Below are 15,555 nucleotides of genomic sequence, written 5' to 3'. Positions count from 1 at the left end.
AAAAGAAAAAGACTTGGAGGATCAGTCCATGAAGTCTAACACCAAACAAAAAGAGTTCAAGGAGAGAGAATAAAGGAAAAGAAATTATTTAAAAACAGAAGAACACACAAGAAAATGTCTCAGAACTGAAATACACAGGTCTTTAGATTAAAAGGCATCTCATACAATGAGTGCTAGGAGACCCATGGAAGACACATCATGAAATTTCAGAAGATCAGGAGCAAAGAGAAGATCTGAAGTTCTTTCAGACAGAAAAAAAAAAAACAGGTCAGTCATGTACTAAGGATCAGGAATCAGCACGGAATTGGGCTTTTCGATAGCAACCACGGATTCTAAAAGGCAGCAGAACATTGTCTACAGAATTCCAAACAAAATGATTTCAAACCTAGAATTCTATAACTGGCAACAGTGGTAAAGGCTACTGGAGGGACAGGTAAAGGAAGGGATGAAAATGCCTATTGGCAAAGAATTGGAAAAGACATGTCACAGAGGAAGAAAGACAAACAGCCAGTAAGCATTTGAAAGATGTTCTGCTTCACTAGTAGTAAGGGAACTGCTAGTCAAAACTATGACTGTCGTATTGAAAAAAAAAATTAAAAGATTGATAGTATGAAGAGTTGGACAGGATACAGGTAGACACAGTCAAATGCAGTGATGATAAGAATGTATGTTGGTGAAGAGTTTTTAGAAGGCAATTTGATGGTGACTATTAAACTTTCAAATGTGCATATCTCTAGAGCTGGCCAGTTGGCTCAGTTGGTTAGAGCACAGTGTTTGTAACACCAAGGTCAAGGGTTCGGATCACTGTACTGGCCAACTGCCAAAAAAAAAAAAAGGAAAAAGTACATATCTCTGATTCAGCATTTCCTTTCTGAGAATCTTCTTAAAGAAATACATGTACATTTGCACAAATTGTGCATACCTTAAAGATGTTAATTGCAGCATTGTTTACCATAGAAAAAAAAATCATTGAGATGTCTTTAATGTTTATCAGTAGATCTGTGGTTGGGTCATATTAAAAATATTATACAAACATTAAAAGGAATGATATTCCTCAAAAAAATAAAAATAGAATTGCCGTATGATCCAGCAATTCTACTTCTGGGTATATACTCAAAAGAATTGAAAACAGGGTTTTCGAAGAGATACTTGTTTGCTATGTTCATAACAGCATTATTCATAATGGCCAAAAGGTAGAAGCAACCCAAGTGTCCATCGATAGACAAATGGATGAACAAAACGTGGTATTTCCATACTACAGAGTATTATTCAGCCTTAAAAAGGAAGAAAATTCTGGGCCGGCCCGGTGGTGCACTGCTACAGTGCGCCGCTTGGGAGCGCGGCGGCACTCCTGCCGAGGGTTCGGATCCCACATACAGACCGGTTCCCGCTCACTGGCTGAGCGAGGTGCGGGCGCAACACCGAGGGCTGCGATCCCGTTGCCGGTCCCGGTCCGGTACGGGCGTGACACTGAGGGTTGCGATCTGTTGCCGGACACGAAAAAAGACAAAAAAAAAAAAAGGTAATGGGAGTGAAGAGGCACTGTGCAGACTTGGAGAGAGGCGAGTCATAGAAAAAAAGATGTGTAGTATGATCCCATTTATGTAAAATCCCCCCAAAAAGGTATGTGTTTGTGCACGTATATTTGGGTGGAGGTGTGGAGATGGGACTGGAAAGACACATATCAAGTTGGTAACTGGTTACCTCCAGTAAGGGGAGGGTGGCCATTTCCATGTGCTCTGCATATTTATGTGTTGTGTGAGTCTGCACAGGAAGAACATTTCAATGAGTTCCTGTACAATAGATTTGGGATATTATTAGAAACTTAGTGAGAGCCATTTGAGAGGCCAAACTGGAGGATTTGGAGAGGGAATAGAAGTTGAAGAAAGAAATCCCAGTGGGAGCTGGGGACAATGTTTCAGAGCTGTTTGGCTGTAAAGAGAGGAGACTTGGAGAGCAGGTGCAAAATTGGGGGCAAGATAGGAGAAATTTGAGCCTGTTTAAATGCTTATGAGACAGGTCCAATATCAAGAGAGATGAGGAAAGGACTTATAAGAAGGTGGGTGGAAGAGTCGAGAACAGAAGCAGGAGAGACAAGCTGGGTGTGTAATGGGAGCAGGGAGGGGCTGTGCAGAACAGGCAGTGGTGTCTTAGCAGCTTCTACCTGTGAAGTAGGAGGCTGGTGGTGGCAGGGGGGCACAAAGACACAGAAGTGCCCATCTCGAGCGAGCTCTGGGTCAGTCCTTGCCCACAGCCTGCTCATCCCACCTGCCTGCCTGTGCAAATGGCAACCTGCCCTTCTCTCTGCCCCAGTCCACCTCTCCTTTGCCATGCTTTACAACGGCAAGACCTCCAGATTGGGGAGCATGGCAGTTTTGGAGAAGTGGCAAGAACGATAATATGGTGTGTGTGTGTGTGTGTGTGTGTTTAGTGTGCAGATGTAACACTGGGAGGAGGCTGGGGCCCCATCTTGGAGGACCTTGAATGCCACAGCTTTGAGGATCCACCAAAAGTTTGTAAGTAATGGGGGTGGCTTGATCCCACGTTTATTTTCAAAAGACCACCCCGGTAGGCAGCCAGTGGAGTATGGATCGGACGGGGACAGGTGGGAGCTGGGAGAGGAGGTTGTAGAGGGTGAGAGCCGGTGGTGCCCATGGGTGCTAAGGTCGGGGCTGTGGGAGTGGGGCCACAAGTGGATCAAGAGCTTTGGAGGAGCTGGAAACAGGCCCTGTGGGCGGACCTAGCTGAATCTCATGTCTTCTTTGCAAATAGAATGTCCTCACTTTCCATGTGTGGCAATGGAGCTCCAGAGAAATGAAGTAAATTGTCTCCCATCAGGAAGTGCTGGCTGCAAAGCCCATGTTTCCTCACGACACCACAGTCCCATGCTGTGCTCTGCTGAGTCCCACAGCTCTGCAGAGGTGCCCCTTGGGGGCCATAGGGGCATCCAAATAGGTATGGGGGTGGTAGCCCACCCCAACCAGACCAGCCTGCTATTTATTGGTTTCATAAATAGCAATTCTATATAAGATTTCAGCAGAAATCTAGAATTGCTATTTATTGGTTTCATAAATAGCAATTCTATATAAGATTTCAGCAGAAAGGCAGTTTTGCTGCTTTAAAAAAAAAACCCATGACACCCACCAGTCACACAGAGCTGTAGCTAGGCTGGAGGGTTGGGGCCAAGCAGTGTGCTGAGCTGTCCTGAGTCCAGGTTTCCTGTACCCTACCACACCCAGGTGTGCCCAGAAACTTCAGGTTTCCCTTCACCTCGGCAGCCCCCCAACCCCCCACTATCAAATCTATGCTCAGGGTACCTGGCCTTTGACCCTGACAAGTGACAGAGATGCCTGGGCCGGCCATTCTCCTGAGCTGTCAGGGAGGGGCCAGCACAGTCTTGTACCCCGTGTCTAGGAAGAGTCAGAAAGCCCTTCTGCATTCCCAAGGGTGACTTCGGACCAAATGAGGCTGGAGAGTTGCTCCGTGGAACTCCAGCAGGGCCTGTGCAGAGGTCACATCTGAGGGGAGAGAGCCCCTCTGCCTTTTTATGTTAAATCTGGGGGTATAAAGGATGACCATCCCAAACCTTTATCCACCCTTCCTCTGTACCAGGTTAGAAAAGTTAACAACAGAGGGGACAGAGCCAGGAAAGTGTTAACCGAGGGAAGAGCGGCAGAGGACATTGATCCACAGCCCCTCCTGGTTGGGCAATACATCCTCTGATGGAAGCTTTGGCTGACCTCCCTTTGGCACCACAGTGCTGGAGGGTCACAGCCTCCAATCTGCCTGGAAGTGGGGGTTGGGAGCTCAAGGCAAAACAGAAAGGCAGTGGGGAGGTTGGCAGGAGGGAACCATTGGGCTCAGCATTTTGGGAAGCCAGGAATGGGTAAGGCCCCAGAGACTGACAACCTTGACAAGATTGGCAGCTGCAGGAATAGATGTAAAGACCCTGGCATGTGGAATACCCCTGGAAATCATTCCAGAGAACTGGAGCCCAGTCCTGGCTTTACTGTGTGTCCTTGGGCACTTTGCTTACCGTCTCTGGGTCTTAACACCTTCATCTGTAAGATGAAGGTAAGGGAGACTAAATCAGCACAGCCAAGCCAGGTTTTTTATTTTTATTTATTTATTTATTTATTTTTTGTCCTTTTTGAGACTGGCCGCACCGCGCTCAGCCAGTGAGCGCTGTGAGCGCACCAGTCATCCCTATATAGGATCCGAACCCGCGACGGGAGCGCTGCTGTGCTCCCAGCGCCGCACTCTCCCGAGTGTGCCAAGGGCTCGGCCCCAAGCCAGGTTTTTTAAATCAGAAATCTACATATATGTGTGTAGGTCACATAATTTTTAATAATTTACTTTTAAAAATCAAGATGGGAGGTTATAGACATTTGGGCATAACTCCCCTAAGCTGAGAAACTGTTCCGCTGTCTGTTTTTCTGTTGCCAGTATCTTTTGTAATGTCACAGTTTTACGGTGGAATTTTAGTGGAATCAGTCTTGACCAGTTTGAAATAATATGATTCTCATTCAGCATAGATTCCAATGTCTAAAAAACCCCATTTAGCTAACTCAATTCCAGCAACAATCCTCCATGGTGAGTCCAGTAGACTGAGTAGTGCTGGTAAAATCCTAGGCAACCTGTGAGCTGGGGTCAGGCAGGTGCATTTGGCCAGCCTGATGTTCTGGCCCAGGGAGAGGATTTGAGCCAGAGAGTACCCAAAGGCAAGAGGCTGGAGTTAAGATGGAGAGCTGGGGCTGGAGGAGATGGCTGAGATGGCCCGCAGTGCTGGGAGGCTTGGGTGGGCGGAGTGTGTCAGGCACCTGCCACCCATCCAGGGAGGAAGTGGAAGCTGGAGGCAGGAAACAGAATGGGAAGGAGTTGGTAGCAGGAAATGGACAGGCCTTGTGCCTCGTTGACCACAGCTGTTTAATCCACCCCATCCACCTCCCCTCTCTCCTCTCACTGGTGATTCTGTGCTTCAGACAGAAGAGGGACCCTGGAGTCAGAGAGCCTGGGTTCTGGTCCTGACCCATCCTCTCAGTGTCTTATGACCGAGGCTAGGCCCATAATCTTTCTGGGCATTGGTTTTCTAGTCTGCAAAATGGGGATCCTCTACCTGTCCCTGCCTTCCTCATGGGGTTAGGAGAGCAAATGAGAGAATGCCCAGGAAAGCAATTTGTAAAGCACTAAGCTCCCTACACATGGAAGGCATCACTGTTAAACAGTTATGTAACCCGCTGACTCAGAACTGTGCTACATACGGCTGGCTCCTGTCCCTGCCAGGAAGTCAGAAGAGCTGGCTTGGTCACTTACCTGGCGGAACTTATTCTCCCCATCTGACAAATACCTATTGTACTCCCGCTTCACAGAGTTATGGCGAGAATCTCAGCAGATTGTGTACATGCCAGAGATTTAAAGTGTTGTTAATCATAATCATGATCACAGTACAGAAGAAAGTTCACACCTGTGGCCTGCACTTGAAGAGCCTCTGAAATCTGGCAACCCCCTCCCTGTGTATCTGTGCCCCTCAGCAGGGACTCTGAGCCTCACTAGGTTCTTCTCTCACTGAGGCTCTTCCCTTCCCAGGCCTCTGAGCACCCCCATCTGATCACTCCATCCATTCCAAGTTGACTGTGTCTAAATTAATTGATGTCTTTTTGCCTGCAGGGGACTGCTTGCTCTCAAAGGACTCTGGGCTACAAGTGGCATAGACTGAGTGTCATTTCACGTTTCCTAAGATTTAGTGCAAAGGCTTGGCACACAGTAGGCATCTGATAAATGTAGCATGAATGTTCCTAAATACTTGCCTGTTATACCTGGCCCAGAAGTGGTCATATAGTACAGGTTCAACAACTACTATTTTTTTTTTAATTGAAAGCACCGAGAAGTCTAAGGAGAAGTCAAGGAATAAGGTCAGTGGCCCTGAATCCTGGAGAAAAAAAGAGCCAGTTGCTTGATGATGGGATGTCTGAGCCTTAGGCAGCAAGTCAGGCTGAGAGGTGGATAAGGCTTTGGGGTTATGGGTCCTAAATCTCACATTCAGGTTCTAGCTCTGTCATTTATTAGCTGGATTCCTTGAGCTTAAGAACAAGTTCATTTGCTCCAAGTTCACCAGCCTAAGAGGGAGATTCCTCTCTTACTGACTCACAGTGGAGCAAGAATCAGGTGTCATATGTGGAAATCACAATACAAATTTGTACTGAGATGTGCCAGGTCAGAGCTCTAAGGATTCTATTGCTTGATAATTCCCTAACAGTTCCCACTAGGACCCGAAGAGGGCACTGTAGCCCAGGAGCTGGGTTAGCCAGAGCAAAATTTCTCTTTTGGACAGGAGAAACACTCCCCTTTGCAGAATCTTAGAACTGCAGCTCCACCCCGACCTCATCCACCCAACCCCCTATGCACCTAGCAAATGCCCTCCAATCCCCCAACCTGCCAGTAATTTTACCCGCCACAAATTGCAAAATATTCCCTCCCTTTTGCATCTGTGCAGGGGCGCAGGCTGACTTTACATTTTGTGATATAAGCAGAAAGACTGGCCCCTAATATGGGATGATGGTCAGGATGGGGGTCCCAATACAGTCTTGTGACAACTTTTGCTGTCTGCACAGATCCCCTTCTGGGTGGTCCTTTCCAGCTGAAGCATTATTTCTGGGAAGGAATCTGAATTCATTGTTGGAATAAAGGGTAAAATTTGAAGTAGGAATCAAGAACTGAATCTGTTTGTTCTGTGTCCCCCATCCCAGGGGAGTAAGGGAGCAGGGGGGGATTACAGGGAATAAGCAGATGAGAGAAGGGGTGAGTGGGGGGATTGGGGAGCCCTGTTTTCTTGGCCTTGAGCAAGTTACTTCACTTCATCTGCACAATAGGAATGACAGCAGTAACTTTCTCATAGGGTCGTGGGAGGAATAAAATGAGGTCGCCTAAGTGAACCACCTAGAGTGGCACTTGTCACAGAGCAAGTGCTTAATAAGACAGCTGTCTGTGAAGGTAGCTCCTACTGCACCTCTGTCTACTGCCCTTTCAGCAGGTTTCAGGGTGGAGCATTTATGGTGACAGTCCCCAGGCAAGGAAACAGGGCAGCTGGATTTAGAAGGGGTTTGTCTGCTGAGGTGGGAGGCTGATGCTGGGAATGTGACATGAGCCAAAGGGACCACAGAGAAGAGGCAAGAAATAATAGGGTCCAGTAGCCAGGGTTGACCCAAGGGGTCTCCTGTTTCTTTGATGGCAGCCGCAGCTCACTAAAGGCTTGTCCCAGTCAGGTTGGCAGCTGCCTATTGAGGAACAGCCTTGAATGGGGCCACCTTATTGACCAATGTGGGCAGAGCTTGTGGCCTCAGGCCCAGTAGGGTCAAGAGGTCAGACAGGGCCTGCAAAGCAGCACGTAGGGCCCAACCCTCTCCACCTCTGATTTCCCAGACCTGCCGCCCTGCTGCCAGGATGGCGGCAGAACCAGGAAAGTATGGGGCTCCCGAGAAAACAGAAAAGCCAAGAGCCATAATGGTGGTTTCAGTCTTGCCAGTGAGATTGAAAAATACACAAAATTTGGACCCCATGAGAGCCAGGGACCAGCCCCCATCCCAACTTCACAGTTACCACCCCTCCATTGTGCAGTGGGCTCTCGCAGTCATGGGAGTCCCCAAGAGACCTGGAGAATTCATGGCTTGCCACCTAAATCCTCCAGTCCATCTGTCTGTGCTTGGTAGGTGCAAAACGAGGTATTTGCCTCCAAAGCTTGTCCTGGTGTCACAGTTCTGCAGGGCACCAAGTTAGTTTAGGTGTCTCCCCAGCATGGCTCTGTCCCTGAGTTTAAAACTGATCTCTGAATTCCTCTTGCTCTGGGGCCTCAGGCTGGCCCTGTGACATGCTTAGGTCTCAGAGTTGAGCTCTGGACAGTTCTTCTGGCCCCTGAGATGTCACTGCTGGCACTGGAGTGTCCATGGAACATGCTGGCACTGAGCTGACAGCCCCTTGATGGAGGTTGGGAGTGGTGGTGGGGAAGGCATGGCACAGGCAGTGGTGGTAAGCAAGGTGGTGGTTGAGCCCAGGTGGGGACACCTGGTCACCTGTCCCCTCTCCTGCAGGCCTCCCCCGTGTACAGCTTCAGCTTTCCCCGGAGGAAATTGGAGTAGATTCGGAAAAGTTTGCACAAAGTATCAACAGTAAATGTTCGGAGTGGAGCAGCTGAGGCTGCATCTGGAAGTGAGGTGGCTTCCTTCTGCCAAGGAAAGAACAGGAGGTTACCACAGTGCCAGGGGCCCGGGAGGAAAATGGGATTAGGGACAGAATGGAGGGGGATAGGGAGAGCCTGAGTATTCCTTAGCAGGACACTTCTCCCCATCTTACAGAAAGGGCAAACAGAAGTGTCCACTCCTACTCACTTGGGCTCCCAGCGCCCGAAGCAGGGAGGTGAGGCTTCGCAGGCCACTGACGGCTTTGTCCACGTACAGCTGCAGGGTCTCTGATGGCTGGGAGGAGTTAGCCAACAGAGCCTGACCCCGCAGGATGGCTTCTGAAAGCAGGGCCAGGCCCTGCCAGACTTCTATGGCTTGCTGCCCGACCTAAAGGGAACGGAGACTTGGAGTCAGCAGGCCCAAGCCAACTGCTTTCTCCCTCTCAGCTGCCCCATGCACCAAGATGAGTAAACAGCAAGTATGCAGTAAGGTTGAGTGAACAAATGAATGAATGAGTAGATGAATGAATGAATGAACACATTCCATACAGGCCTCATCTCTGTTGTCCATCTCTTCTCTCTATCATTCTCCCTCCCTCCCTGTCAAGTTCCTGTAAAATGAGATTCCCCAAGAGGAAGGAAAGAATGAACTCACCTCCATCCTCCTCCAGGCATAGAAGTTAACTTTGGTGTCTGGGACGGTGATATTCTCACTCAAGTTGCAGCCTTCTGCACAGCCCATCTGAAATGTGCAGCCCCAGGAGTCAGGGCCCCCACAGACCATAGGACACTCTGGCTTCCAGGTATGTTTTGGGGGCCACCAGCCTTATCATTCTTATGGGGGGAGGGAGTGTGACTTCCCACCTCCATCCTGAACCAAATGCCAGGAAGGAGTCCAGGTTCCTGGATCTTAGAGGAGACCCTTGGAGCCCTGAGAGGGAGTTCTGCGGAGTGTTCTGGGGAGGGGGCCTCACCGTGACGTTCTCGGCCTCCTTGGCCTCCAGGATGTACCTCTCCAGGACTCGACTGTCACAGATGAGGCGTGGGGGGGCGCCCAGGACTAGGAGGCCCAGAGGAAGCAGCAGCAAGGACAGCCACAGCAGCAGGGCAGGACATTCTAGAAGAGAGCCAGGCTGAATGTGAGGCCGGGAGGGGAGAAGGTTGGTTTGGAGGGGCAGGTCCACTCATCCTGCACCTCTGCCCTCAGCTAGCCCCTCCTGGCCCCAACCTTGCCAGCGCTCAGGTGTTGCCTGCCTTGCCTTCATTCAATCCCGCTGCCGTGTGCACACCCCACCCCCAGCTACCGGCATCCCCTTCTCGGGCCAAACTTCAATCCCGCCCTGACAGAGGCTTCCCCTCTTGCAGATCCCGGTTGTTGCTCCAGGACCCAGGTAAGGGCTTATCTACTTCCTCCCCACCCACAGAGCAGCGCCTCTTCTTCCTGAACCCGCAAACCTTGTCCCCGTCTCCAGGTCAGGCTTTTGCCATTCACAGGGACTCCCCAAGCTCTGCCGGCACGTGGAGGCTGCCCCACCCCCTACCCCTTCCTGGGTCCTCAGCAAGTCTCGGGTCCTTGAACCCAGCCACCTCCCGGCCAATAGCTGCAGAGGTAAATCCCTCCTCAAACAGGGGCCCGGCCGGCGGCAGCTCCCGCAGCCCGCGAGTACTCACCGCGCACCCCCATCTCCGCGCCTCGCCGGGGCCCCTCAGTGACCAGGGGCTCGGCGGGACACGCTGGGAGCCCTCATCCCGGGAAGCTCGGCGGGACAGGGCCAGCCCCAGGGGCCTGAGGAGGAAACCACTGTCCAGGGGGAGTGGGCACGTCGCGGCTGCCGAGCCTGGGGTCGGAGGAGAGCGGGCGCAATGGCCCTGGCCAGGGTCCGGGAGGACGGCGCGGCGCGGCGCAGCGACCAGCCGGGGTTGACCCGGGACTCTGCGGCTCCAGCCGGGGGTCGGGGCTGTTATCAGCATGTGTGCGTGCGAGTGTGAGGGTGGGGGTGAGGCTGTGTGCGTGAGGGGTCGCTGGGGGTGGGGGACACCCGGGGTCAGAGCAGGGGGCAGGACGCCTGGGTCGGGGGCTCGCAGGGGCTGGAGTCTACTCTGCAGGCGCACGTGCGGGGCATGAGTCTGCCCCTGGCGCCTGGGTTCTGGCAAGACAGCGCACCCGAGTGCACACCCGCCGAATGGGCAGGATGCCTGGGCCTGGGAGAGACGTGCCATCTGGGAGAGGCTGAGGACTCAGATACCTCCCCTGGGGGGCGTCCCAGTCGTAGGCAGGGGCTCAGAGCCTGGGTCTCTGGGTTCCTGCGAGGTAGCTGGGTCTGGAAGCCCAGAAGCTTCTAGTAGGAACAACTTGGTTGCCTTCCTTCTTATAATCCCAGAACACGGTCTAAAAACCAGTGTCTCTGTGTTGAGGAATTTGATGGGGGCAAACGAAGCAAGGAAGTTGGGATTCTTCTCCCCCGACTCCTCACTTTCTAGAACCCTGAAAACTCAGAAACTTAACTTTTCAGGCACAAGGCACATGGTATACTGTGCAGGACATGTGCACTTTCACATCTATTTCTTTCACCTGTGATATAGGTTAGCCTGTGTGGCAAGATTCTTAAGAATCCTGAAATAGAAGTAACGCCCTGGCAGATGGGGTGGACATAGCCTGAGGAGAGGGAGAAGCCTTTTGGGTTGTGAGCCCTTGAGTGATGGGAACTGGGATTTACAGCTAAATTTTTGTAGCTTCTGGAAGCCCTGGAGCAGAGGGGCAGGCTACCTCAAGCAGAAGTGCAAGGTTTACTGTCCTCTCAAACCTGAGAAAATGGCCTTGGTGCTTGAGCCTCAGTGCCCTCAGCTGTCAAATGAGTGTGATGGAAGGACCAGCCTCACTTCACTCAGGCTTCAGAAAAGACGGGAAAATCCTACAAACACAGATGGTTATATACATTCCTCCATGCCCTGCCTAGTCGCTACCCACTCCCCCCATAATATTAGAGATATTTTATTCATGCATTCAGTGCCTACTTTGTGCAAGACCATTGGCTACACACTTTGCAGCTCCTTCCCTCCTGGAGTTCGCAGCTTACAAGTGGAGATAATATGGGTACACAGGACAGTGGGTAAGGACTGGAGCGCGTGGATCTGAGCTGTAGGAGTTTGGAAGAAGGAGAGCGCACCTCTAGCTTGGGGAAATCAGGGAAGATTTGATGGAGGAGGTGACAAGGAGCTCAGCCTCCAAGAGTGAGTAGGGTTTCAATGTGAAGAGACTCTGGAGGAGGGTGGTGGAGACCAATTCAGCAACATGAATGGAGGGTCAGGCATCTTGGGGGAGGGTGTAGAAAGGAGAGATGGGAGATTAGGCCAGAGTGCGGGTTAGGGAAGAGTCAGGCTGTGAAGGGCCTTGAATGCCATTTGTAGATTTCAGATTTTGTTTTGAAAGCTTTGGAAACATTTATTCATTCCAGAACTACTGATGGAGTACCTACACTTGGAACTAGGTACTCCTGGGGGTGGAGCAGTGAATGGCACAGACAAGATCACCTGCCCCGGAGGAGCTGACATTCTAGTGGGGAGGCCGACGATGAGCACAAAAACAAATGCAAGATAGAAGATCTCAAATGGCAACGAGAACTAACGAGGAAAAGCAAAGAAGGGGGACCAGGAAGTGGCATTCATATGAGACAGTCAAGGATGCCATGCAGAGAAGGTGATTTGAATAAAAGACCTCATGGTAGGGGAGCGGGGAACCCTCAGGATGGGGCAGGGGAAGAGCACGATCAAAGATGGGTTTAGAAAAATAAATGGGTGGGGGTGGGAGACAGGCCGGAGGTAATGAGGGCCAGACCCTGCTCCCCTGCCTTCTGCTCACCTTGAGCCTGCTCCTGGGCCCTCCCCAAACCTGCTGTCCTGGCTCCCAGCTCAGCCCTCAGAGCCTGGTTCTGCTCCCTTCCCAGAACCCAGCTGTGGGACATGCACACGCACACTCACGTCCACACACGTCTGCACATGTGTTCTGTCCCAACACCCCCCCACCCCCAGACTGTGCTCTCTGGCGGCTCCTGACTCCTGCGTCACTGCCCTGACCTAAGTATGGAGAGGGGGCCAGGGACAGATGGCCGATGGGGTGGACACAGCCTGAGGAGAGGGAGGAAACTTTTGGGGACCTGCTCCTCCCCTAACAGCAACTTGTTAGGTCCCTGCCTGCCAGAGGGGAAAGGGGACAGCCATGAGCACCGGCCTCTAGATGCTGGAGCCAGCTCAACAGGGGCCAGGCTCACTTGTCCCTGGGGCTTTTGGAGAGAGAGCTGTGATTGCAGCTTGGGAGGGAAGGTAGAGGAGAGGATCGTGGTCCACCCCATACCCAATTCTGAAGCTATAGTAATCCTGCTAAGAAGGCAGAGGCTGATTTGGGGTCCAACTTAGCCAAGAGGCTCTTGGATACCAGCAGGGTCCTCAATAGCAGGAGACCCTGAGGAACAGGAAAACAGGAAGCCACTTGGGGCTCCCCCTCCAATGCCCACCATCCCCCCGCCTTGTGCCCTCTCCGTCTGCCTACTTGTATTCCTCCGGTGCAGTACTGACCCAGTCCTGGGACCACTGCAGAGTGTCTCCTCACTGACTCCTCCAGTTAATCCATAACCCTGCTACTCAATTAACTTTCCCATTGAATACCCTCGTTCGTATCACTCCCTGAGCATGAACCTGCAATGGCTCCCCATCGCCTCACAACTAAGACCCTCTGTGTTCTGCCATCCACCTAACTTTTCAGCCTATTCTTCCACTTTGCTCATTTCCACTCCCTCCATGACAGAAGCTCAGTTAGATGGTTTATGGCTTCCTGCTCTTTGCTCGCTCTGTGCTTTCCACCTGGATCACCCTCCCACACTATCTCCTTTTCTTCAAAGCCCAAATGCAAGCATTCCCCCTCCACAAAGCTATCTCCCTCCTCTGCATTTCCATCATTTACATACACATCTTAGGCCTCTCACTGGCAGGGCACCATGGACAACTGACAATTGAGCACTGCACAATTCTAGGGGGGTTCATAGAGACTCTGATGGGGATGAGACCCTCTGGAGTCATGCAGTGCAGTTGCCCTGGTACTCAGAGAAGCAAGCAAAGAAAAGCAACCCTATGGACGGTCTTCTATGCCTTTGTACCCACCCAGCACGTTGCCTGTTTGTGGCCATCACTCCTTCATGGATTGCATTATGTGATCCCTCCACTGCGGACTCCTCAGCCAGAGAATGGGAGTGAGCCACACCTGCTCAACTCAGCTCCTGAGGATGCTGGGGGCTTGCGAGGCCTCCATCCACCTTCTGAGCAGGCAGCCATTGAGACAGGTTTGAAAAGGGATGGTTGTGACAAGAGATGTTGGGGGTAAAGGCAGGCTCTGTTCCATGGATTTCTCCTGGCAGCTGATTCAGATTGAAAATCCAAAGAGAAGCAAATTTACAGTCCCCCTGTGCTGTCCCAGATCCCCAGGCAGCACAGAGCCCCAGCTGCCTGGAGTCAACTGGGGAGAGGGGGGCCTTAGGCCTTTCCTCCCTCCGCCTTTCCAAGTAGTGGCTTCTCTGCTCGGGAGTTCAGCCAGTGGCCCAGAAGACCTTCTGTGCTGGGAAGTGAGGTGGCTGGGGGGCCTTGGAGTATGTGGTGGGGGAGGGCTTCCTTGCCCTTGGGGAATTAGGAGGGAAGGAAGAATGCAGGACACCCTTCTTCCTGCCAGAGAATGAAAGAAACGTTCTTTGCCAAGGTCAATTTGGAGAAATTGAGGCAAAGCCTGCTTTTTTGGACACAAAGTACCCAAAAGAACCAGACAGCCAGGTTTCTGTTCTGAGCAAACAGCTCTGTAGTCCAGTAGCTTAAAGGGGTTGTTTGGTGAACAGGAGAGCTTGGCTTGGTGGCCTGAGCTCTGTGACCTGCCAGGTGCCCAACCTGGACTCATAACTTTATCTCTGAGCCTTGTTTCTGTGGAATGGGGATGGTGAAAATGGTAGTAATTGCTCCCCAGTAAGTGCTTTGGTGGGCTTATGTAACGCCTGGCACATGGTAATCAATACACACTAGCTACTATTACCGCACTTCCTGCTTTATTTCTATTTGCCCTTTTTTTGGAGGCCTGGAGACCAAATCTCTAGTGTACTCCTCAGTTGTCCTCTAGCATCCCCCACTGTTCCCTCTCAGCAGCTGGGGACAGATTCATGCACCCGGTATTGCAGCTACCCCTACCATGCAACTCACTGAAAAAGGTCATCAAAATAGCAGGGGGGACAGAGGTGTCTCTGGGTGTCTATACTGACTGCACTTAAGAGAAACTTGCCCCCGAACACAGTTGAGTGAAATGGCATCACTGCAGAAGTCAGGGTGGGTAAGAGGCAGACATCAAGATGGTCCAAATTTAGTTTATTCCAAGCCTGGGACCTACCAGGGATTTCTTGCCCCATCAATGTAGGTCTCTTTCTGGGGAGGCCAGGAGAAGCCCCAGTAACCTTGGCCTGAATGAGGCCTTTGGGTCCACCCTAGACAGGCCCTGAAGCATTACAGGACCTCCTTCCTTGGTTACTTGTCCCCTGAATGCCCCAAACACTTGAGTCCTTGAAGGAGGATTCCAAGAGCACTAAAGACCCCCACCTTGAGCCCCTCCGGAATCATTCCTTCCCTACCCCTGATCTGATTTCTGTGAAAAGTATCAGACCACATCCTAAGATCTCTAGCTCACAAGTTGACTGAACATTCCTAAGCCCCTTCCCCTATCACCACCCAGTATCAGAAGACAGGGCTGGTAAATTGACCAGAGTTGCTTTCCTGTCCAAGCAAAAATAAAATTAGAAAATCCTAACTTGAAATAAACCACTAGTGGCTTTATTTATATAAGAGAGGAATTTTTACCTTCCATGTAAGGCCTTTGTAGGTGTACAGTCGTGAATACAAAAGTTTCATTTTGTTAACACAGGACTCTGACTTTTTAAGGATTTTGTATGATATCTACTGGGCAGCCCTATAGGCTCTTCCTACTTGGAGGAATACAGACCAAGCTCTACTCGAGGGAAGTTTATAGCAGCCTTAGATATGCACATCCAAACTTAGCTAATATGCTCCCAAATTATTCATGGTTCACTGAGAACTAACGAATGATAAGAACTGGTTTGAGGGCCAGCCCGGTGGCGCACTAGATAGTGCGCCGCTTGGGAAGCGTGGCGGCGCTCCCGCCCAAGGGTTCGGATCCCACATACAGACCGGTTCCCGCTCACTGGTTGAGCGAGGCGCAGGAGCAACACCGAGGGTTGCGATCCCGTTGCCGGTCCCCGGTCCGGTGCGGGGGCAACACTGAGGGTTGCAATCCGTTGCCGGACACGGAAAAAGACAAAAAAAAAAAAAAAAAAAAAAAAACC

At 51.3% G+C, this 15,555-nt stretch overlaps 1 protein-coding gene across 2 annotated transcripts; it reads right to left on the bottom strand.

Annotated features, from left to right (window-relative positions):
• Positions 1–7,501: 7,501 nt before the first annotated feature.
• Positions 7,502–9,932, bottom strand: EPO (erythropoietin). Of its 2 annotated transcripts, none has more exons than XM_008580721.1 (5): positions 9,845–9,932; positions 9,148–9,290; positions 8,829–8,915; positions 8,382–8,561; positions 7,502–8,218 (listed from the first exon to the last, which is right to left on the bottom strand). In XM_008580721.1, the coding sequence occupies exons 1-5, from the start codon at positions 9,855–9,857 to the stop codon at positions 8,063–8,065; spliced, it is 579 nt and encodes a 192-aa protein (XP_008578943.1). In that variant the 5' UTR covers positions 9,858–9,932; the 3' UTR covers positions 7,502–8,062. The 2 variants fall into 2 exon arrangements, with proteins under 2 accessions (XP_008578943.1, XP_008578944.1); XM_008580722.1 differs by having other exon boundaries at positions 7,502–8,215.
• Between the last annotated feature and the right edge of the window lie 5,623 nt (positions 9,933–15,555).

This window comes from Galeopterus variegatus, unplaced genomic scaffold, assembly GCF_000696425.1.
Source record: "Galeopterus variegatus unplaced genomic scaffold, G_variegatus-3.0.2 Scaffold2147, whole genome shotgun sequence".
Lineage (NCBI taxonomy): Eukaryota > Metazoa > Chordata > Mammalia > Dermoptera > Cynocephalidae > Galeopterus > Galeopterus variegatus.
Note: the sequence above shows the minus strand (reverse complement) of the source record. Positions and strands in the feature narration are given on the sequence as shown.

Excerpts from the sequence above, each read along its gene's own strand:
- EPO (XM_008580721.1), bottom strand. Across the intron at positions 8,916-9,147 it reads AGGAGGCCGAGAACGTCACG|ATGGGCTGTGCAGAAGGCTG; the intron begins GTGAGGCCCCCT and ends TGCACATTTCAG. Across the intron at positions 8,219-8,381 it reads TTCGGGCGCTGGGAGCCCAA|AAGGAAGCCACCTCACTTCC; the intron begins GTGAGTAGGAGT and ends TTTCCTTGGCAG.